At 36.3% G+C, this 15362-nt stretch overlaps 1 protein-coding gene across 4 annotated transcripts in view; it reads left to right on the top strand.

Moving 5' to 3' along the window:
* The window catches only part of ADK (adenosine kinase), a 537152-nt gene that overhangs the window by 57652 nt on the left and 464138 nt on the right, over positions 1-15362 (top strand). For all 4 annotated transcript variants that reach the window (XM_019626043.1, XM_019626068.1, XM_019626051.1 and 1 more), the window contains exon 2: positions 3820-3894. In XM_019626043.1, the coding sequence (XP_019481588.1) occupies positions 3820-3894 (75 nt within the window). The remainder of the gene's footprint in view (positions 1-3819; positions 3895-15362) is intronic.

Here is a 15362-nt window from a genome sequence, read left to right on the forward strand (position 1 = left end):
TGGATTTCATCCTATATATAATTGGAAGCGAGGCTGACTTTAAGTTGAAAAATATCATAGATTTGTGTTAATAAGATAATTTTGATGATATTATACAGGATTTATTGTTGGTAAAATTAGTAGCAATGTAGGAAATTTAGGCAAGGTCTGTAGAGGCAGTGGCAGTGGAGATGTGGGATTTCCTGGTACAAGAACTGTTTGGTTGATAGAGAAGAATCACATGTGAAGCTGAAGTTTCTGGATTTAAAGAGAGGATGATTAGTATAACAGTTAAGAACATTCATTGTTAGTATTTATTTGGGCACCATAGTGTAACTAAACGTTTCTACTGGCCAGAGTGCTAATCAACATTCATATATCAATAGCTGAGAAAATTTTTTTTTCTCGGGGACTTTTACTCTAATGCCTATGTCAGTGCACAAACTTTGTTAGTTGTCAAAATATAATTCAGCATAGTTTTATATTGGCTAGAGGCCAGAATTATGAGATGTTTAAAAATTATGGATGGAAAAAGGGTCATTTAGAATCTTTCATCCTAGTATCCAGTCCAGGATAAAAGATATTGCTTATGTTTGCAACAAAAATAATTCCAGTACGGGTGAATCATAGCAGACCCCATGTTGTTCACATCTAGTGAAACAAGATAAAAATAAATGCTTAACTTGCATAGTGTCTTCATCATTTAAGACGGATAATACATGTTTTAGTATTTACTGGCCTGGATACTAGTTTATATGTGGTTGTATTTAAGAATTTAAAGAATTAGTTTTCTTTTATTTTTTTTTACAGAGTTCATTTGCCATATTTAGAATGAAGTTACATAGTCGTTTCTCAGTTATGTCTAATGATGGAAAGGAAAACATGACAGATGTAGTTTAAAGTCATTTGCTTTTATAAATGATTGTATAGTTTTTACTTGACTGTATGAAGACACCTCTTATGTGCTACTTTAAATTCCATTGTTCGCACCTTTTATACAGCCACTGTTGCTGCAACAGGTTCCACTTAGGCTTTGGACAATTGCAGCTTGACACCATCTCTCATCAGGGGCCATGCTGCATACTTCTTGCAATGGGGGACAGTAGTCAATGTGTTATGGGAGTCTCAGTTCAGTGAAGAATCAAAGATTATCAAGCTGATTAATATGCAAGGATGGTATAATAGTGATACATTCTCCAGAAAAAGAACAGGACTATCTGAGGTTGGGGGGAGGAGAGAGGGAGGGAGGGAGGGAGGGAGAGGGAGAGATAGAGATAGAGATAGAGATAGAGATAGAGAGAGAGAGAGAGAGAGAGAGAGAGAGAGAGAGGCGCCTAGGTCTGTGGTATTAGTGATAACGTCCTTTTCTTTCCCCTGAGACTCTGAGAGGCTTGTAAGTTTGGGAAAAACCAGTCACGGGTTCTGAGAATTGGCCTAGCACATGTTGGAGAGAGAGGCCTAGGCCTCAGATATTAGTGGTAGGTCCTCAGGGAAGAGAACAGGCCTAGCCTAGCCAAGGTCAGAGAGAAGGGGAGAGGGTGGAGGAGTGGGAGAGACAAAGGGGGAGAGAGTGAGGGCACGAGTGCTCGAGGGCCTGAGCAGAGCCCTTGTCCAGAGGACTTATATTTTGTTGGGTGGGGTGAGGGAGTTACATAGTGATTTGGCAGGAAAAGTGTATGCTCTTCCATGGGAGGGCGTGGCCTCCTAAGACTGGGGGAATTCTGTTGACTCAGATCCTTATCTTGCTCCAGAGCACCTCTCCTCATCTGTTGTTGCAAAAACAGGTGAGTGGCTGGAGGCAGTTAATCAACGCTATTGTAGTTAGGAGCTTTTTCAGTAGGCACTGTGGACCCCCTCTCACCCCTCTTCTAAGTTTTCTAACTTCTGCCTAACAGATGTATAAATTCTTCCTCTTTTGTTCTTTAGACAGGGAGCTCAGAATCACATGTCATAAGGTTTTCTGAAAAGTTTGAGCCGTAGTCACCTAATAATATATATTTCTTATTTTGAATCATAATATCACAGCAAGATATGGGGGCAGGGGGTGGTGGTGGTGGAGGAGGAGGACACGAACTTTCATGTCTCAGTGGGCCGCCGTGCTTCCAATACCTAGATGTGTTCACCAGCCCAGAAGTTCTATACCATCTTCATTATTATTATTTTAGGTTTATGTTTAAATTTTGATTTGAATCATCTAGTATATTTACTGAGTTATTCTTGGGGAAGTAGTCTAGGTGTACAACTCAAGAATTAGAAATAATTTTATAAGTTAAGACACAGAAGATCCTATATATGTGAATAAGTAGGAATTTAAGTGTTGGAAGCTCTAATATTACCATTCATTGGAGGTATACAAAGAAAATGTGAAATGTTGGTTGCATATGTTTTCCAAGCTCCACGTTTCCATGACAGTAAACCTAAAATTCATATAACCCTCTGCATGAAGGAAAAGAAATCAAGAAATCTGCCTGAGAATAAGTTAAAGACTTTAATCTCAGAGGTACTTAAATTAATGGAACATGGATTCATAATGCAAATACTAACAACCTTGTCTGTATTACAGCTTTATAATAAAAATGCATTACAAAAATAAAGCCGATTCACAAAATGAAATGTGGCAATTTGTATTTGTTAGTATACTTTCAGTTGTAAGTCATAGAAAAACTAGCTTCAAATTGGAATAAACAAAATTATTAACCTACATGTAATTGAAAAGTCCAAAGAGGCTGTAGGTTTCAGGTAAAGGTTAATTTAGTGGTCCAACAACTTCTTTAATGACCCAGTTTCTTTAAGTTTTTTTTAAAGAAAGCATTCTGCTTTCTGTGCTTTCAAATTTATCCCAAGGCAGTCCCCTTGGGACTTTGAGGTGCTTAAGATCGCCAGGACCTTCTGCATTTATGTCTATTAGGAAGGAAGGTGTTGTGTATCTGAGCATTCCTAGAAAAAATCTTGGGTTTATTCTGATTTGACTGGCTTAGATTACATGCAGTCTCTGAACAGATCATTAAGGCTGGAAAAATAGCATTGTGCTGATTGGCTTAGGCTTTGCTGTGCCCTAGGGTTAAGCAATCAGATCCCCACTGTCCATGAGCTGGAGTGGATCAATGCCACCCAGATCTTGAGTAAGGAACTTTGGGGTGAACAAAGGAGCATGGAAGGAACAGATGACAGGCACACGATTCTAATTTATTATGAGAATGACTTCAAGTGACCATAACTGAATTGTAATATGATTTAGTAATAACGAGACATTGTTATTATTTGCTTATTTTATTAACAAAAGAACAACTTACCATTTAAATTTTGTCTACTCATTAGTCCCAATATTACACTAAAAATTACTTCCATTCTTACATTTGAGCAATTTAGTCCCAGCAGATTCTTGTTCTTTGTGTAAATGTATTCTTGTTCATTTACATTTAAACAAAAAGTTTTGCTGGACAAGTAAGTTTAAAGATGTGAGTTTAAACATGGTTGCTGTGATCAGTGTGCTTGTCTGCCCCATATCTCTTTGACTGTAGAAACTATAGGTCAACAGAGGGTGCGTTAATTTAGTAATACTATTGTTACTAAAATTTTCTGGTGTCCCAAGCCAGTTCTTACCCATCGCGCCACTCGGCTGGCCCGTCATTATCTTTTCTAAATGGCTTTGTGCTACTTCTAAACTGTTGTTCTACATGTAATAGGCAAATCACAGGTTTAATAAACTAGAATTTTAAGTTTATTTTCAAGAAGTAAAGAAATTTATATTTGTGTGCATTTTACACATCAATTTTAAGAAGTATTTCTAACTTGTGCTTTTATATACATATATATCTTTTCTGTTTTTTTTTTTTTTAGTGAAAATATTCTCTTTGGGATGGGAAACCCTCTTCTTGACATCACTGCTGTAGTGGATAAAGATTTCCTTGATAAGTAAGTATTAAACTCCTTGTATGTACTATGTGAAACATATCTAAAGAGAAACTGCTGAGAAGTTTAGAATTGAATTTACTGTCTAATACCTTCAATTGGAGGAAAACTCAGGAAATTTAAACCTGTTAACTGCAAGTACACTATCATTATTTATTGAGTAATTGACCACAGTTTTCCCTGGGAAAACTTAGGTACATTTGTTCATTCCCATTGCTATTTTCACTTAAAATTTTGTTTTTATTCTTTGCAAGGAAGAAATATATATGATTTACCCAACAATTTAATTACCAAATTTCAGATTCCAAAATTCCCCAGATTTTTAAATTACTGTCAGTGAACTATATCGATAATGTGGTACCGTAACATAAATGATAGAACAAATAGGGTTAGAGAGGACAAGAAGAATATGCAGGACATAATTCAAAGGCCATGAATATCTACCATTTCCCCCTTAATAGTAACTTTTGATGTTAACTTAGCTGAGATACTGTGTTTATTTATCTGGCTGAGACCATTTGGTACTTGGAAAAAAATTAAGTAGTGAAAAAAGATTAATAATAAAGCAAGAACCCCTAACCTTTGCACACCCCAATTTCTGTGCCCAGGGTTTTTTTTTTACAATTATTTATACAACCAGTTTTTTTTTACAATTATTAAGGTAAAATTCACTTAAGTGAAATTTGTAATTTTAACCATTTTAAAATGTACACTTTAGTGACTGTCGGTAAATTTGCAGTGTTGTACAACCATAGTCACTATTTAACTTCAAGACATTTTATCACCCCAGAAAGAAACCCATACCCATTAAGCAAACACTCATTTTGCTATCCCTGCCTGTCCATCCATCCCCCTCTCCCCCTCTCGCCCCCACAACCTCACAATCTCCTGGGAACTATCAGTTTGCTTTCTGTTTCTATGGATTCACCTATTCTAGACATTTTATTTCATATAAATGGAAACATATAATATGTGGCCTTTTGTGTCTGGTTTATTTCACTGAACATGATGTTTATTCACCTTGTAACATGTATCAGTAATTTATTCCTTTTTATGGTAAAATACCATTCCATTGTATGGATATACTACATTTTGTTTATCCATTTATTGGTTGATGGACACTTGGGTTGTTGCCGTTGTTGGCTATTAAGAATAATACTGCTATGACATTTGTGTACACATTTTTATGTGGCCATATATTTTCATTTTTCTTGGATATGTACATTGGATTGGAATTGTTGGGTCATATGATAATTCTGTGGTAACTGTTTGAGGAACCACCTAACTCTTTTCTGTACTGTCTGCATCATTTTACATTCCTACTAGCAGTAAATTAAGGTTCCATTTTCTTGTCAAAACTTGTTCTTTTCCCTTTTTAAAAATTAAAGCCACCCTCATTGATGTAAATTGATACCTCATTGTGGTTTTGATTGAGATTTTTCTAATGATTATTGATGTTGAACATCTTTTCACGTGCTTATTGGTCATGTGTATATTCTTGAACAAGTGCCTATTGACGTTATTTGCCCATTTGTTGATTGGGCTGTTTGTTTTTTGTTGTTGTTAAGTTGTAAAATTTCTTTATATATTCTGGATACTAGACCCTTATCAGATATATGATTTGTAAACATTTTTCTCTCATTCTGTGGATTATTTTTACCATCTTGATAGTGTTCTTTGGTGCACACAAGTTTTTAATTTTGATAAAGTCCACTTTATTTTTTTCTCTTGTTGCTTGTGTTCTTGCCGTCATACCTGAGAATCCATTGCTAAATCCAGGCTCACAAACATCTGTGCCTATGTCTTTCTTTAAAAGATTTATAGTTTTAGCTCTTAAATTTAGGTCTTTGATCCATTTTGAGTTACTTTTTGTATAAGATGTGTGTTAAGGGTTCAACTTCATTCTTGCGTCTGTGGAAATCTATTGCTAGTTGTCCCAGCACCATTTGCTGAAGAGACTATTTTTTTACTCATTGAATGGTCTTGGCACTCTTGACAAAAATTGATTGACCATAGGTGTGTAGGTTAACTTCTGGATTCTCAGTTCTATTCATTGAGCTGTATGTCTGTTCTTATGCCAGGGCCACACTGTTTTGATTGCTGTCACTTTGTCATAAGTTTTAAATTCAGGATGTGTGAGCCCTCCAACTTTGTTGTCTTTGAAGATTGTGTTGGCTATTTGGAGTCCCTTGCAATCCCATATGAAAAGCAGGGACGTACAACTAAGATTACTCTACCCAGCAAAGCTGTCATTTAGAATTGACGGACAGATAAAGAGCTTCCCAGACAAGAAAAAGCTAAAGGAGTTCATCACCACCAAACCAGTTTACAAAGAATGTTAGAAGGACTTCTTTAAGACGAAAAAAAGATATGAAAATTATGAATAATAAAATGGCAGTAACTAAATATCTAACTATCAACAATTACTTTCAATGTAAAGGGATTAAATGCTCCAATCAAAAGTCATAGATAGCATGGCTGAATGGATAAGAAAACAAAGCCCTTACATATGCTGCCTATAAGAGACTCACTTCAGATTGAAAGACACACACAGACTGAAAGTAAACAGATGGAGAAAAGATATTGGGTTGTCGGAAAAGTCATGACGTATTTTGTCTTTGTTTTTCAAAGGTCATTTATTTATATAAAGAACAAAGATCAATCAATGATATATTGCCCGTTTTGTTTGATAACCTTTTGCCGTCTTTCAGTGAGCTTCTTAATTCCTCATTCATAGAAGGATCTGTCTTTATTTGTGAAAAACTGAACAAGGTGCTGATTTACAGCCTTATCTGAATTGAACGTTATACCATGCAAAGAGTTTTAAAGAGACTGAAACAAGTGGAAGTCTGATGGCGCAAGGTCAGGCAAGCATGATGGGTGTGGCAACACATCCCATCCAAGCTCCAATAATTTTTGATGGGTGATCAAACTTGTGTGTGGTCTCGCGTTGTCATGATGGAACACAACTCCTTTACAATTAACAAGCTCTGGATGTTTCTGGATGATGGATTTGTTCAAACTGTCCAGTTGCCGACAGTACACATTTGAATTGATTGGTTCTTTGGTAGGAGGTCAAAAAACACGACACCTTTAAAATCCCATCACACTGAGAACATAACCTTCCTCTGATGAATGTCTGCATTTGATGTCATTTGAGGTGAATCAGCACGTTGGGACCAAGATCGTTTGTGTACCACATTGTTGTAAAGAGTCCACTTCTCATCACCAGTTATCGCTTCGAAAAAGGATCGTTTTCCTCATGTTTAATGAGCATATTGCAGATGTTTATACGTGCCGTCAAATGAACTTCTTTGAGTTCATGTGGAACCCAAATATCGAGCTTGCTCACGTATCCCAGCTTCTTCAGGTGGTTGTGAACGCGTAAATGACGGATGTTCAATGTTTCTGCAATCTCTCGTGTCATGTAAACGTCGGTTTGACTCGACCAATGCCTTTATTTTGTCGTCATCAACCTCGGTGGGCCTCCCTGATAGAGGAGCATCATTGAGATCAAAATCACCAGCACAGAATTTCGTGAACCATCGTTGGCACTGACATTCTTGTAGAGCCTTATCACTGTAAACTTTATGCAACTTTTCACAAGATTGACGTGCATTCTCCCTTTTATGGAAGTAAAACAGTAAAATATAGCAAAAGTGCACAGTTTGGTCTTCCATCTTCAACTTGTTGTAAAATCTCCAAAACCCAACCAAATTGCTTAATTTTTTTTTAGAGTGATGTTAGAACTGTCAGCTGTCAAATGACATAGCAATAACATAGATGCAAATGACTGTAGGACTTCCAAAAATGAACTAGTGCCATCTGTTGCAAACATGCATCATTATTTTTCTGACAACCCAATATTTCATGAAGATGGAAATGAAAAGAAAAAAAAGCTGGGGTAGCAATACTAATACTAGACAAAATAGACTTAAAACAAAGGCTATAACAAGAGACAAAGAAGGACCCACTAATCCCACTTCTGGGTATTAATTCGAAGAAACCCAAAACTTCGAAGGGACATGTGCCTCCATATTTTCATTGCAGAATTAATTACAATAGCCAAGATATGGAGGCAACCTGCGTGTTCATCAATGGATGAATTGATGAAGAAGAGGTGGTACATATATACAATGGAATAGTACTCAGCCATAAAAAAGAATGAAATCTTGCCATCTGCAAATATGGGTTGCCTGAGAGGGTATTGTGCTGAGTGGAGTTAGTCAGACAGAGAAAGACAAATGCCATGTGATTACACTTATATATGAAATCTAAAGAACAAAATAAATGAACAAACCAAACAGAAAAAGTCTCATAGATACAGAGAACATTTTGATGTTTGCCAGATGGGAGGGGGGTTGTGGGGTGGGTGAAAAAGGGGAAGAGATTAAGAAGTATAAATTTGTAGTTACAAAATAGTCATCGGGGTGTAAAGCATAGCTTAAGGAATATAGTCAATAATATTGTAATGTGTATGGTGTCAGATGGGTACTAGATTTATCGGGGTGATCATTTTATAGGTTATATAGATGTCTAATTACTGTGTTGAATAATATAATATTGTGTGCCAACTGTAATTGAAATTTTTTTTTTTAAAGATTTTTATTGGGGAATTGGGGAAGGGGAACAGACAAGTTGCTGTCCTTTTGTTCTTCAGTCTAGTTGTGGAGGATGTTGCTTCACTGGCCCAAGTTGGCACCATCATTGCGCTCTTCCTGGGCGAGGCAAATCAGTCGCCGGCTTCTGGACGGCCGCTCACAGTGGTTGCTGGCCGCTCACGCTGGCTGATGGCTATACACGGTAGCCCATGGCAACCCACTGCAGCAGGGGCTGCAGCCTACGCCGTCACCGGGGATTCACGGCAGCCCAGCTCTAGGTTGAGCTGTTGTTCAGCATCTTAGCTGTAGAGGGCAGTGTCACTGGCCCTCATATGTGGGATCCGAACCAGGGTCCTCTGGCATCCCAAGCCAACTCTAACCAATGCACCACTCAGCCAGACCTGTAATTGAAATTTTAAAAAAATTATTTCAAAAAATTCCATATACAGGTGACACCATAACAAAAAAAAAAGAATGAATGGTGCGTTCTTATTCTCAAGAAATTTTGTGAACTAAATAAGCATACATAACAAAAATGCATTTAATACCCCTAACCTACTGAACATCGTAGCTTAGCCTCACCTACTTTAAACATGCTCAGAACACTTAACATTACTTTCATCTCAGGAGTAATTTCCTTCGTCTTCCTCTTTGCACCAGAAGCAGGAGACACAGATGGGCGTTTTATAGACATGATGGGATGCAAAAACACAACATCTAAAAAACACTGGCAACCCAGTACACTGTATCAGTTGTTTACTCTTGTGATTGCATAGCTGATTGGAAGTTGAGGCTCGCACTGCCACTGTCTAGCATCACAAGAGAGTATCGTACTGCATATTGGTAGCCCCAGAAAAGATCAAAATTCAAAATTTGAAACATAGTTTCTACTGAATGTGCATTGCTTTCAAAACATCATAAAGTTGAAAAATCATAAGTTGAACCATTGTAAGTTGGGGACCAAATGTATATATCACTTATTGCAGTTTATTATTAAACAGTATACTAGCAATGTAGAGTAGGTTTAACATTCAGAATATCATTAGAATAATTCACTGTATTAACAAACCAACTAAAAAAAGACAAATCACATAATCATCTCAGTAGACACTGAAAAGCAATTTGCCAAAATCCAGTATCTATCCCTAATAAAATACAGCAATCAAGGAATAGAAGGGAACTTCCTTAACTTCATAAAAGTTAGAATGGAGAAAAGCCTACTAATAACATAATTTTTAATGGCAAAAGTCTGAATGCTGACCCCTAAGATCAGAAATAATTCAAGGATGTTGACTCACACCACTTCAAAATGTATACTTTTTTGTTTGAGATTCTAGTCAGTGCAATCAGGCAAGAAGAAATATAATAAAATATATCCAAATTGCAAAGGAAGAAATAAATTTTTACTTCCAAAAGACATAATCTATGTGGAATATCTAATGCAATCTACAAAAAAAGCTACTACCTGATTTTAAGGATTACTGTGAAGCTACAGTAATCAAAACAGTGGTATTGGCATAAAGATATTGTTGGTGTAGAATATCAAGTCCATGAATTTTTGTTTGTTTATTTGTTTTGTTTGTGGCTTTCAGCTTTATAGCCCACATATGAGTGAAATCATATGGTTCTTGATGTTTTCCGAATGACTTATTTCACTTAGCATGACATTCTCAAGATCTGTCCATGTTGTTGTAAATGGTAATAATTCATGTTTTCTTACAGCTGAGTAGTATTCCATTGTATCACATCTTTTTTACCCAGTCATCTATCAAAAGACACTTTGGTTGTTTCCATGTCTTGGCCACCGTGAATAATGCTGCAATGAACATAGGGGTACATATTATATATCTTTACAAATAATTGTTTTAAAATTTTGGGGGTAGATAACCAGGAGAGGGATTGCTGGGTCATATGGTAACCCTATTCTTAATGTTTTTCATAGACACAGACAACAATATAGTGGTTACCAGAGGGAAAGAGGGGAGAGGGAAAGTAGAAGAGGGTAAAGGGGGGGGTCAAATATATGGTGATGGAAGGAGACTTTACTTTGGGTGATGAACACACAATGCAATGTATAGATGATGTATTATAGAATTGTACACTTGAAACCTATATACTTTTATTAATCAGTGTCACCCCAGTAAAATTAGTAAAAAATTTTAAAAGGTCAGAAATGGACCCACACATAAATGGACTGATTTTTGTCAAAGTTGCATGGCAATTCCATGGAGAAAGGATTACATTTTCAATAAATGGTGCTGTACAATTGAATGGATAGCCACGTGCAAAAAAACGAATTTGGATCCATATTTTGCACCATATACAAAATTAACTGAAAGAACTAAATGTCAAGCCTGAAACTATAAAACTTATAAATTATAACAGAAAGTTTTGTGAGTGTGGTTTAAGCCATGATTTCTTACATGGTAACATCAGAAGCATGTGTAGAAAAAATGATGAATTGGACTTCACCAAAATAAAAATTTTCTGCTGTTGAAAAGACCATTACAAGAATTTAAGGACAAGCTATAGGCTGGGAGAAAATCTTAGCAAAGCATATGTCTGATAAAGGACTAGTAGTCGTAAAAAGAACTCTGAAAACTCAATCAGAGAAGAAACAACTCAATAAAAAATGGACAAAAGATTTGAACATTCACGAAAGATACATGGATGGCAAATACACACATGAAAAGGTACTCAACCTCTTTAGTCATTAGGGAAATATAAATTAAAGCCACAATGAAATAATATTACACATTTGTTAGAATGGCTATAATTTTAAAAATGAGTGTACCATGTGTCAACCAGGAGGTGGAGGAACTGGAACTTTCTGTTCATGGTAATGTAAAATGCTGCTCAGAGTTTGACAACTTCTTAAAATGTTACACATACATTTACTGTTTGATCCAACCATTCCATTCTTAGGTATTTACCCAAGAGAAGTGAAAGCATATGTCCATACGAAGACTTGCTTAGGAATGTTCATGGTAACTTTGCTTTTGATAGTTAAAACCTGGAAGTTACCTAGTCAGTCAACAGGTGAAGCATTAAACAGATTATTACCCATACCATTGAATACTAGTCAAATAAAAAATGAATGGGGTATTGATTGGATAAAACTCAAAATAATGGTATTCATTGAACGAAGCCAGACAAAAAAGAATACATTACTGTATGATTTCATTTATATGAGATTATAGAAAATTCAATTTAATCTATAATGACATAAAGCAGATCATTGGTTTCATGCACATTGGCCAACGTGTGGTGGGAGGTGGTGGGAAGGAGAGATTGCAAAGGGACCGGAGGGTGCTTTTAGGGGTGAGTTCATTATCTTGGTTGTGTCATGATTCCATGAGCGTATACATGTATCAAAAGGTACTAAATTGTATACTGTAAATATATATAGTGTATCATATGTCAGTTTTACCTCAAGAAAGCTATAAACAAAAAGTAAAATCTATTGAACATGAATCATGGGTTTGAAGTTCGCTTGGTGTGAGATACTTTGTCCAAGAAGTCAAGTAATTGATTTTCACTAGTTAAAAAAAAAAAAATCAAATACCATATAAAATTATAAAGTACAAAATTTGAAATTTTATGACGTGTAACCAGTGTTATAACTGTATAGTGCTAGATGGGTACTAGACTAGGTTGCTGAGGGGAGCTCACTTTGTAAATTATATAAATGTCTAACCACTATGCTGTACAACTGAAACTAATATAATATAATATTGAATGTCAACTCTAATTGAAAAGTAAAGTGAAATTTTAAGTGTTCAGTGTTTCAAGTTAATGAGGGAGTTGATACTTCTTTTGCTTTTAGATATATTTTTCATGTGCTTTGTCAGGCTTTTCAGAGTTGTTTTTTTTTTTAAAGATTTTTATTGGGGAATTGGAACAGGAACAGACAAGTTGCTATCCTTTTGTTCTTCAGTTGAGTTGTGGAGGACGTTACTTCACTGGCCCAAGTTGGCACCATCATTGCGCTCTTCCCGGGCGAGGCAGATCAGTTGCCGATTTTGGACAGCCCCTCAAGCTGGCTGCTGGCTACACACGGTAGCCCATGGCAACCTACCTGCCGTTCTGGGCCACTCATGGTAGCCCAGCTCCAGGTCGAGCTGTTGTTCAGCATCTTAGCTGTAGAGGGCAGTGTCACTGGCCGTCATATGTGGGATCTGAACCGGGGCCCTCTGGCGTCCCAAGCCAGCTCTTAACCAATGCGCTGCTCAGCCGGCCCCAGAGTTGTTTTTTTAAAGAACAAGAGCCATCATATGCTAGTGGTCTTCGCAAATTGGACTGGTAGAGCACAAAGAGTTGAATCTAAAGAAGGGTCTTGGAGAATCCATTTGAAAGACTTTCAAGAGTAAAGAGAAAAATAAGAGTATAATAATTTTTAACTATTATCTGTTAGTAGCATTTATTTGACATATATCAGGTGTGTTTTTATGTGGTAGCAATTCAGTCCTCATGACAACTTTATGAGGTAGTTATCCTCATAAAGAATTATTTAGAGCTTAAGAAATTTGTTCGTGACCAAAAAACACATCAAATATAGTGCAGAAATTTGAAGTACAGGTTTGTTTTCATTGTGAAACCTGTGTTCTTTATTTTCTGCAACCATACTATGGGAATATTAATATGAAAGTGAAAAACTCAATTATTTATTCAGATTTTCTTTGTGTGTAAAATATGGTAGATATGTAAAGGGTTATAAACTTAATGAAATTTTATTTTCCCTCAATTATAGGTATAGTGTAGGTGAGAAAATATGTGTAATTTGCTCCAAAAATTGTTACTGTTTAGCTTTAATTAGTGTATTAGAGTAGATGAACAAATCCTTTGTGAGAGATTGAAAGACTCAACAGTTCTTGTCTTGGCTAAGTTTTCAAAACAATGCACTTCTTGTATTGCGGGGTTGGTTTGTTGCCTACAATTGACCTATTTCCAGAGTAGAACAAGCACTGCCATGATTGAGAAATACCAATTAGATAATTATTTGATATTCAAAATTAAATTTCCTTTAGAATATGTTATTGTTTATTTGAAGGGTGTAAAGCTAGTTTTTCCCTGGGATAAGAAAATTTAGAATCTTTATCTAATTGAAAGAAAAGCAGAATTAAGTTAGTCAATTTTAACGTGTCTAATTTGCCAAAATATAACAACTGAAAATAAATAGGAACACTTGCAGCAGGAAGTAGGCTATTGAAAATAATCTTTTCTAGCATATTGAAGAGACACAGCTGGTACAAGGGCAGGAGGAAATGTGGGACATATAAATATTCGTATTTCCAGATGAGTATTGGTCTAATTATGGAGAGTAAAGGAAGAGATACGTGTTAATAAGGATTTGGAAAAGGGAGGGAAGGAATATGTAAGACAAGTTTGCCCTGGTTTTTCCTGATACCAGGTAAATACCATGGAAGTGAGAGGAATGAGAGGATTAATGAAATAGTAATTGGGAAATAACCATCATTAGACATGAAAATACTGTTTTAAAAAGAGAAGCTAGAGTAGCTGAGGAAATACATGTATATGTCTTTCTCACAGATCTGAATGATAATAATGGAGATATATAAACCTCAGGTAAGTCTTGATTAATGTAAGCATGCATGAAAGATATATTTTTTTTTCTTAAAGACATATTGCACGAAATCTTAAGGCAAAGGACACTGGACATTAAGAAAGAGGTCCACCCCAGTCTTTACAATCTAGTGCAGTTGCTTTTCTTCTTGTGTGCACTCTGCTAGCATTATTACAAAAACCAAGATGTGATCCTAGTTTCTGCAATTTTAGCACAGTGCTTATACAAGAAGGTGCAAGCTATTTTTATGAGAAAGATACTTTTAATGTTTACTCCACAAATACTCAAGGTAATAATAGTTGGTCATAAATTTCAGTGATAAATATTCAATGCCAAAAATTCACAATTCAATTATTTGTATAAATTAAGATGAATTACTTCTGTAAATGACTGTATATTGGGTTTGAAGGTGAAACAGTATTTAGAGGGTCAAGTAAGACTCCTTAGGAAAAGTTAAAAGCTATAATTGCTTTAAAATTAATTGTGAGATGCTCTGATACTTTTGTAGTTATTTCTTTTTCTTTTTTTTTTTTAATTAAAGATTTTATTGGGGAATTGGAGGAGGGGAACAGTGTTGGAGAATTGGGGGAGGGGACCAGCCAAGTTGTTGTTCTTCAGTCTTCATTGTGGAGGGCACCAGTCGCCATCTGGCCTGTGGGCAACTCATGGCCTCTAAACTCAAGGTGCTGTTTTCAATCTTAGTTGCGGGTGGGTGTAGCCACCATCCCATGCGGGAGTTGAACCCGGCAGCCTTGTTGTTAAGAGCGCATGCTCTATCCTCCGAGCCATCCTAGTGGCAGCTCAGCTCAACGTGCCAAGTTCAGTCTTAGTTGCAGGTGGCTGTAGCCTACCATCGAACAGGCAATCTTGTTGTTACACCATCTGAGCCATCCTGCCACCTGTTGGCAGGTCAGCGATAGTTCAGCTCAGGCTCAGCGTCAGTGGCCCATGTGGGAATTGAACTGGTTGCCCTGTTGCTCAGAGCTTGCGCTCTTAAGCCACCTCTTAACCAACTGAGCCACTTGGCCAGCCCTGTAGTTATTTCTTTATAAAGCTATTTTGCGATATTTTTTTCTGCAAGTTTTAATATTATGCTTTGTGTGTCTAGGTCTTTAATTGAGCTGAATTGATTTTTGTATATGATGTGAGATAGGGATCCAGTTAAAAAATTTTTTTTCCTTATGGGGAATCAGCTATTATATCACTATATTGTGAATAATCAAACCTTTGCTCGCTCACCTGCAATGCCAATTTTTTATTTATCTATAGCTCAGTTTCTAGGTTCT

This window comes from Hipposideros armiger, unplaced genomic scaffold (genome assembly GCF_001890085.2).
Source record: "Hipposideros armiger isolate ML-2016 unplaced genomic scaffold, ASM189008v1 scaffold_15, whole genome shotgun sequence".
In the NCBI taxonomy this organism is placed as follows: Eukaryota; Metazoa; Chordata; class Mammalia; order Chiroptera; family Hipposideridae; genus Hipposideros; species Hipposideros armiger.